Genomic DNA, 9,587 nt, shown 5'->3' on the forward strand with positions numbered 1-9,587 from the left:
GCTATATATATATATATATATATATATATATATATATATATATTTTTTTTTTTTCAAATATAAACAACCCTTAACCCGAGCATTCAATACATACATTATACACACCAACACCATTCCTGCCTATGATTTCTATAACTACAACGAAAATAAAACCTTTGTACTCTCAATAAAATAAAACAAAAAAACTAAGCTACGAAAGCATTAAAAATTGGGTTGCCTCCCAACAAGCGCCTGATTTAACGTCGCGGCACGACTCAACACGTTTTCAAGCATCGGCTAAGTCCAATGAGGTCTTGTGACGTACAATGTCACCACTCCAATAATATTTTACTCTCTGCCCATTTACCAAGAAGGTACCACTTGAGCTCGTATCACGCAATTCCACCGCTCCATGAGGCCTCACACTTACCACAACGAAAGGACCTACTCATCGAGACTTAAGCTTTTCAGGGAAAAGCTTCAACCTCGAATTAAACAAGAGAACTTCTTAACCTGGCTCAAACTCACGATGTTGGATGTGCTTGTCATGCCACCTCTTGGTCTTTCCTTTATACAATTTGGCATTTTCATATGTGTGCAACCGAAACTCATCAAGCTCGTTAAGTTGTAACAACCGCTTCTCGCCGGCTAATTCCATATCAATATTTAGCTTTTTAATCGCCCAATAGGCTTTGAGTTCAAGCTCAACGGGCAAGTGGCATGCCTTCCCATAAACCAACTTATACGGAGAAGTACCTATGGGGGTCTTGTATGCAGTTCGATATGACCATAATACGTCATCAAGCTTTCCGGCCCAGTCCTTCTTATTTCCACTTACCGTTTTCTCTAGAATCTGCTTCACCTCTCTATTTGACACTTCCACTTGACCACTCATTTGGGGGTGATAGGCGGTGGCAACCTTGTTCTTAACTCCGTACTTTGCTAGAATATTATTCAACAATTTGTTACAGAAGTGAGTTCCTCCGTCACTTATCAGCACCTTTGGAGTCCCAAAGCATGTGAAGATGTGCTTCTTTACAAAGTTTACCACTACCTTTGCATCATTAGTAGGAAGAGAAATGGTTTCCACCCACTTAGACACATAGTCGAATGCCACCAAGATGTACCTGTGACTATTAGAGTATGTGAACGGTCCCATGAAATCAATTCCCCAAACATCAAAGAGCTCTACGGCCAAAATATTTTGCAAGGACATCTCGTGCTTCTTCGTGATTGTTCCGGTTCTTTGGCACCTGTCACACTTTTTAACAAAGTCGTGTGCATCCTTAAACAATTTTGGAAAATAGAAACCCGATTGCAGCACTTTTTGGGAAGTTTTGTCCCCACCATGGTGACCTCTATATGGAGAAGCATGACAGTCATGCAATATCGCATTCATCTCCTCCTCAAGGACACACTTTCGTACCAACTGATATGCGCACTGCTTATATAGGAATGGCTCATCCCACATGTAGATCCTCACATCATGTAGAAACCTTCTTCTATTATCGGGTGTCAATTCTGGTGGCATCACCCCACTTGTAATAAAATTCACATAATTTGCATACCACGGGGCTTCACTCGAGGTGATTGCTAATAACTGCTCAACAGGAAATATTTCTTTGATTGACCCTCCTCAGCTACATGGTCCCGATTTTCTAATCTGGGTAAGTGATCAGCCACTTGATTCTCTGTTCCTTTTCGATCTCTGATCTCTAAGTCAAATTCTTACAAGAGGAGGACCCATCGAATTAGCCTTGGCTTGGCATCTCTCTTTTCAAACAAATACGTTATAACTGAGTGATCAGTGTAGATGATGACTTTGGTTCCCACTAGATAAGATCTGAATTTGTCAAACGCCCACACCACTGCAAGCAACTCTTTTTCAGTGATAGTATAGTTCATCTGGGCTGGATTCAGAGTTTTGCTCGCGTAATAAATGTAGTAAAATATTTTCTCCCTCCTTTGCCCCAAAATAGCTCCAATTGCTATGTCACTCGCATCGCATATCAACTCAAATGGCTGCGCCCAATCCGGGGCAATGATAATTGGTGCAGTTACCAATCTTCCCTTCAGCTCCTCAAATACTTTCAAACAAGTATCATCAAACTTGAAGGGTATATCTTTCTCAAGGAGCCTGCACAAAGGAGAATAAAATTTTTGAAAAATCTTTAATGAAATGACGATAAAAACCTACATGACCCAAGAAACTGCGAATGCCTTTGACGGATATCGGTGGGGGCAATTTTTCAATCGCTTCCACCTTTGCTTTGTCCACATGCAAACCATTTTTGGACACCTTGTGCCCCAAGACTATACCTTCACGTACCATGAAATGACACTTTTCCCAGTTTAGCACCAAGTTTGTTTCTTCATACCTAGCAAGCACTTTATCAAGGTTCATTAAACAATTATCAAAAGAATACCCAAACATAGAAAAATCATCCATGAACACTTCCACAAATCTTTCAACCATGTCAGTAAAAATAGCCATCATATACCTTTGAAAAGTCGCAGGTGCATTACAGAGACCAAAGGACATTCTCTTAAACGCATACGTGCCATAGGGACACGTAAATGTAGTTTTCTCTTGGTCCTCTAGGGCTATAGCAACCTGATTATACCCCGAATAGGCATCTAGGAAACAGTAGTATTCCTGTCCAGCTAATCTATCAAGCATTTGATCAATACAGGGGAGGGGAACGTGGTCCTTTAGAGTGGCATTGTTCAATTTTCTATAATCTATGCAAATTCTCCACCCAGTGACAGTTCTTGTGGGAATCGGGTCATCATTTTCATTAACCACTACAGTCATCCCCCCTTTCTTAGGCACACACTGGACGGGGCTTGCCCATTTGCTATCAGAGATTGGAAATACAATACCTGCATCAAGCCACTTAATCACTTCTTTTCTTACCACCTCTTTCATGATTGGATTTAGGCGGTGTTGTTGCTCTACACTTAACTTGTATCCGTCCTCCATGAGTATTTTATGCATGCAGAAAGCTGGACTAATGCCTCTAATGTCAGACATCGTCCACCCAATTGCTCGCTTGTGCTCACGTAGCACTCTCAACAGCCTTTCTTCCCGCAATTTAGACAAGTCAGAAGAAACAATAACATGTAAAGTGTCAGAACCACCAAAATAAGCATATTGAAGGTGAGGGGCAGGGGTTTAAGCTCCAATTTTGGAGATTCTTTAATCGACGGCTTTGCAGGAGGCCCACTTGGCCTATTTAGGGGCTCAAAGGGGTTTAATCCCTACATGTAATCACATGATGCATCTAGGATATTCATCATCTCTTCAACGTCATCATCAATCTCCAAGCTATCGAACAACATGAGTGCTTTCTCTAGAGAGTCGTCTAGATATACACTCGTGTCAATAAGTTGCTCATCCAGCACCATAACAGATATGGTAGAGAGCTCCTCATAATGGCGGGGAAGTTGGATCGCCCTGTAGACGTTAAAGACTGCTTCCTTGTTATCCACCCTCATAATCATTTTTCCCTTTCTCACTTTAATAATTGCATCACCTGTAGTCAAAAGAGGTCATCCCAATATGATTAGATCTTGTTCACCAGCCTCATAATCTAGGACAATGAAGTCTGCTGGGAAGATGAATTTCCCAATTTGTAGCAACACATCTTCAATCACTCCTTCAAGGTAGGCTATGGACCTATCAGCTAGTTGCAACATCAAAGTGGTTGGTCTTGGAGCTCCCAGATCCAATTGTTTGAACAAGGACAAGGGCATCAGATTTATGCTTGCCTCCAAATCACAAAGAGCACAACCCACATCGATATTACCAATTTGCACAAGGATGGTGAAGCTGCCAGGATCCTTAAGCTTTTGAGGAAGCTTGTTTTGGACCCGTGAAGTGCACTCCTCAGTAAGTGCGATTGTCTTGAATTCAGTAAATCTCCTCTTGTGAGCCACTATATCCTTGATGTACTTAGCATACTTTGGAATTTCGTGAAGTACATCTACCAATGACATATTCAATTGAACCTGGCTCAACATAGAGAGAAATTTGTTGAACATGCGATCATCATTCTTCTTCTGCAATCTTTGGGGGAAAGGTGGTGGTGGCCTTGTAGCATTCACTTGCTCTGAACTTGCATCATGTTTCTTTGACTTATGTGTTGCCTTAGGAATCAACTCCCCCTCAGGTATAGGCTTGTACTTTCTCTTCTTTGGCACTTCTTCTAATTCCCTCCCGTTTCTGAGTGTAACTGCATTAACTTGAGGGTTCTTCTCTGTATCACTGGGAAGAGCGCCTGCAGGTCTAGTATTTTGATTTGACGTTAACTGCCCCATTTGTCTCTCGAGATTTCTGAAATCGGTCAGGAGTTGTTGGTTGTCAAGCAGAAGCTTCTTCAACAAGTCATTTGTGCTTTCCTCTACTCTCTGGGGTGGCTTCTGAGGTTGATTAAAATTTCCTTGGGGACTATAATGATTCTGAGTCGGCTGATTTCCACTGCATGAGAAGGTAGGATGATTCTTCCAATTTGGATTGCAAGTGTCCCCATATTGTGCATGCTGGTTCATCAGACCTCTAATCTGTTGCCCCACATAATAGATAGATTCAGGATTCGTGGGGCACATGTCACTCGTATGACTATCACCACATAATTCGCAGCAAGTAGACATCTGTTGAACATGATGCATCTGTTGTGTTTGGTGCATTGTCATTCTATTCATCTGATTTGCCAATTTTGCTATATTTGTTCTCATGACTGAGAAGTCATCAAGCTCAATTACACCGGCTGCTTTCTGTTTAATTGCTCTTCGTGATTCCCCATCTCCTTGCCAATTATGATCATTAGCAGTTAAATTGTTTAGCAGGAGCTGGATTTCACTATACTGCCTCACCATGCAACAACCGAGTGAACCCGGCCGAGCAAGCCTATTAGATTTTCTTCTACCCAAACTAATTCATGAATAAAGAGAATACATATTTTCGTTAATCAAACAATAAAGTGATCATGTCTGCAATACCAATTTCTTACCATTAGTTACTTCATTTTAGAGTCTCAAATTTGACACACATTTTCATGGTCTAAAGTGGAACAAGTAATTCAAACACAACATAACATGGTTTGACTTCCCCAGCACCAATATAGAACCCACACTATGTCTACGGAGCCTCTAATAGATACAGAAGAGTATTATAATAATGCCGACAACATGGCCCCAGCTATACCTCAAACACAATACACAAGGAACAAAAGATACATGACCCCGAAATAAAGTGGGGCTTACCAAGTCTGCTGGCAAGAGAGTGTACCGCTATCACTGATCAGTGTCTCCTGCTGTGAAACCAGGACAAAAGGCACGTTAGTACATATGGAATAGTACTAGTATTAATGATAAAACACTCCCTCAATAAAATGGTAAATAATACGAGCAAGTACAATCATAATATCAGTGAAGCCTCAAATAACGTCAAACCTCAAATTAGGATCAAGACAATGTTCAAATAAATTTTCATATTTTTAAGTTGGGAGGTCTTTAGTACCAATATGCCACCATTCACGATTCTAATATTCACAATACCAATACCACCGTACTTTTAGCACGGAGTCCAATCACGACCCGACCGGTTAGGCCATATCATTAGAGACATCAACCGCAATCATAATTGTGTTCCACGAGTTCAGGGCGTGACAAACTTGGTATCATAGCCTAAGGTTTTAAAGTGTCCTAGGATGTCTCGGGGCCGTGTCTAGTAGAGTCCTTCTTATCGGTGTGTTGTTGACCACATCTATAATTAGGATGCTATTTGGGCATTTAGGAATAATACCCTTCTTTCATGTTCTCGATCGTGCGATAAAGCTTATTATAAGATTGTTCCTCCTTTAACTCTTTCTTTGCTCTAACTTTCAGTATATGGCGCTAAGAAGAAGGCAAAAACTAGCCAAAGATCCAATGTCACCCCAGGAGTGGCAGTTGATTCTATATTTAATGATGCGGGTGAGCACCCAAGGAGTGAGAATATTACTCCAGTTACTACACTCTCTGATTCTACTACAACTTATCAGACCGCACATGTCCCTACACCTACTGAGGGTGCAACGGTCCCTCCAATTCTCCCACAAGCTAAATCAAGATTCATCTTTGATGTCTTGTCTAGCCCGTTAATGAAAGTATGACCCAACACCTCATCAGTCTGACAATGATGCGGGCAGTCTCTAAGTAGCTTCTTGTATCTTTCCCAAGCTTGACGAAGAGTCTCACTATCCTGTTGTTGGAACCCAAGAATCTGGCTCCTCAATGACTTTGTCTTCTTAGTGGGGAAAAACTTGATTAAGAATTTCCTTGCTAGATCATCCCAAGTGTGGATTGAGTTCGTAGGCTCCTTTTGCAACCATTCCTTAGCTTCCCTCAGCAATGAAAAGGGAAACAATGTCATTCTGACATAGTCCTTGGAAACGTTCGGATAATTGTAAGTGTCCATAGTTTCCTGGAAGTTCTGAATGTACCTCTGCAGGTCTTCATGAGATAGACCCACATATTGCCCCGTGGACTGAATCAGTTGTACCATGTACTGTTTGACTTCAAAATACCCCGTGATATCACGCTTCACAGTAGCCTGAGTCATATTAGCAAGATTGGGCCTTGCGGATTCTATCACCGGACGCTCTTCATTACCTACCATCTCTATTGGCAGTGGTTGAACTACGATGTCCAACTCTCTTTTTATTCTAGTTATAGCTTCGACTTCCTTCCTCACTCTATGAAGTGTTCGTTCAATTTCAGGATCAAGAGGAAGGAGGTTGTTTGTGCTTCTACTCCTATGCATTCAAGAGAAAAGCCTGCGTTAACACAAACAAGGCAAACTAAAAATTAAAACTTGAACAAATGACTAATAAAAGCTTAACTCAGTCAAGTAGCTAATTTCTAAGTCCCCGGCAACGGCGCCAAAAACTTGTTGCGACCAAACACACTCACGCAAGTATACTGGTTCGTCAAGTAATAGAGTAGTGAGTAGAGTATAGTTCCCACGAAGACTTATGATTAACTTTTGACTGATTCAAACTCAAACAAATTATCGATTCAAGAGATTTCTTACAAAATGTGTAAGTGACTAATTTACTACCTAAAAACGATCAAGCAATGATATAACTAGAGATCAACCACAATACTTAAGCAATTTCGGATAACAATCAGTAGGAGAGGATATTCCAGGGTCACAGGCTAGCTAACAATCATGTTGCGTTCTTGGCTTAAAATGACTAATTGATTTATCTGGATTGTTGATTGGCAAGGTTGATATTACTCATAAGAATCTGTCGAGTTCTTATTCGCCTATTCAAGATAACTTAATTCCTATATGTCTATGGAACTAAGATTAACAAGAATGCATTTACACTTCCTGTATTTCAACCAAGCAAGGCAATTAGGTATATTTCTATCCTAATTGCGAATCTGTTCCCCGGTGCCCGGGTTCAAGAACCCGCTCAATTTATCTCTATGTGCAATCTAAAATTCTCACTTTTGAGTTCCACTCTAGATTCGTAGATAGTATTTCATTGTTAGCTACTCAGCATAATAATTTAAAATAGAATTAAATAAATAACCCAATATGATAAAATCAAACTCGTCAATTTAAACTTCAAACATCAACATTCATGTAGCACCCATGACCCCAGAACAATAGGGTTCTTAGCCACTCATGTTCATACAATCAACAAAAATAATGTTTTCAAACATAAAATTAATGAATACTAGAGGAAGTATGGAAGAATTGATCAAATCCGTGCTCTCGAGTATTTCGTACTTTTGTTTTTCTCTCAAAGTCACGCCCCCTCTCAAAATAGGTTTAGGTTGGCTTTATTTGAGTTGGGGGCGTCTTGGGGTCGAAATAACCGAGTCCTAGTAGAAATAGGACATGTTCACATTTTGAGCGTCCAGGGCAGCGAGGGGCACTGGCCCTGGCGCTCAGCTTCCCAAGTTTCTATTTTGTGCGCCACAAGCAGCACCCCACGCTGCCGGTGGCCCTCAAATGTGCACTTTTGCATTTTCTTCCCGTTTTCGCTCCAATTCGCGCACTTTCATCCCAAATCGCATCCGAATGATTCCTACACGTAGAAATACCATAAATTAGCACAAATCATCATATTACATATCCGAAATCTACGAGACATGAGCATAATGCAAGGCAATATACATCAAAATATGCATACATTAAGCTGAATATCAGGTGGTGCGATACTCGCACAGTTCCGCAAAAATTCTAAGCATGTACATTAATATGTGAAAAAAAGCGGATAATATTTTAAGTGGCACCTGCAATGCGCAAAGTAGCTCCGGGTGCCACTGCTTCATTGAGGACTTTGTTATATATCCGAGTTCGAAACCACGCGTAGACACTCTGACAACCCTTTATTTCCCTAAGTCCTCACTTCTCTTTCTTCCTTTTTATTGTCCATTGTTGCACCCTTTATTTCTCTAGGACCTCACTTCTCTTTCTTCCTTTTTATTCTCCATTGTTGCACCCTTTATTTCTCTAGGACCTCACTTCTCTTTCTTCCTTTTTATTCTCCATCGTTGCTAAATTTCTCTCTCTCTCTCTCTCTCTCTCTCTCTCTCTCTTCATATATATATATATATATATAGAGTCATTCTATCTTCTTCTTCTTCTTTTTATTTTAAATTTATTTACACCACCCATCATTTTGTTTCTACAATTAAAACTTACTTAATAAAAATCTTTCTTTGATAAATAATCTGAATTGATTTTAGTTGAACATACATTTTCTCTCTTTGTAATGACGCGACATTGATCTATTGGTGTATAATATTGTAACCACTCAACTGGTTGTTTTGAGCATTTGCATTCCATTCAGCTGTTTGAAGTCTTGAGTAGCTTCATATGATGCATTATGACTTGTATAAATTGCCAGTTTTGGTTTTCAGGTGATTCAGGATTGATTTGGATGAATGACTCTCAACTAGGAAGCTTTAAGTTGGAAGAGTTGACCAAGTTTGACTTTTATGTAATTGACCTCGGATCTGAGTTTTGATTGGTCGTTTAGGTCCGGATAGTGATTTTGGACTTGGGCGTATCGCCGAATTTGCATTTGGACATTTCTAGAAGGTTTCGGCACTATTTGGCGAAAGTCGGTAATTTGAAGGCTTGAAAAGTTCATAAGTTCGACCGGAAGTTGACTTTGATACTATCGGGTCCAGATTGTTATTTTGGAAGTTGGAATCGGTTCGGTATGTCATTTGAAACTTGTGTGCAAAATTTGAGGTAATTCCGAGTTGATTTGGAAAGTGAAAGTTCTAAAGTTTATAAAATTAGATTTGAGGTGCGATTCGTGATTTTGATGTTGTTATTGTTGGTATATACTATTAACCGTGCAGTTTAGACATAGTATTGTATTTTATTCTTTATGGAATAATTATTTATTTAATTTATTCAATTCAGTAAAGTACTATTTTAAATAGATCATTTGTTACATGTGTGTCCTTTAGTTATGTAGTAGACAATTTAGTGTATGGAGTCTTAGCTCATACACAGAAGATTAAATTGTCGGTTCTCATAATTAATAAACTATGTTCACAATCAAAGATATTATTGGAAAAAATATCTTGATGAT

At 39.8% G+C, this 9,587-nt stretch overlaps 1 protein-coding gene across 1 annotated transcript; it reads right to left on the reverse strand.

Annotated features, from left to right (window-relative positions):
• Positions 1 to 3,240: 3,240 nt before the first annotated feature.
• Positions 3,241 to 4,857, reverse strand: LOC138895937 (uncharacterized). The gene is made up of 3 exons (XM_070180700.1): positions 4,286 to 4,857; positions 3,561 to 4,204; positions 3,241 to 3,515 (listed from the first exon to the last, which is right to left on the reverse strand). Exons 1-3 carry the CDS (start codon positions 4,855 to 4,857, stop codon positions 3,241 to 3,243), a joined length of 1,491 nt encoding a protein of 496 aa, XP_070036801.1.
• Between the last annotated feature and the right edge of the window lie 4,730 nt (positions 4,858 to 9,587).

The sequence above is a fragment of the Nicotiana tomentosiformis genome, chromosome 7 (assembly GCF_000390325.3).
Source record: "Nicotiana tomentosiformis chromosome 7, ASM39032v3, whole genome shotgun sequence".
NCBI classification, from domain to species: Eukaryota; Viridiplantae; Streptophyta; class Magnoliopsida; order Solanales; family Solanaceae; genus Nicotiana; species Nicotiana tomentosiformis.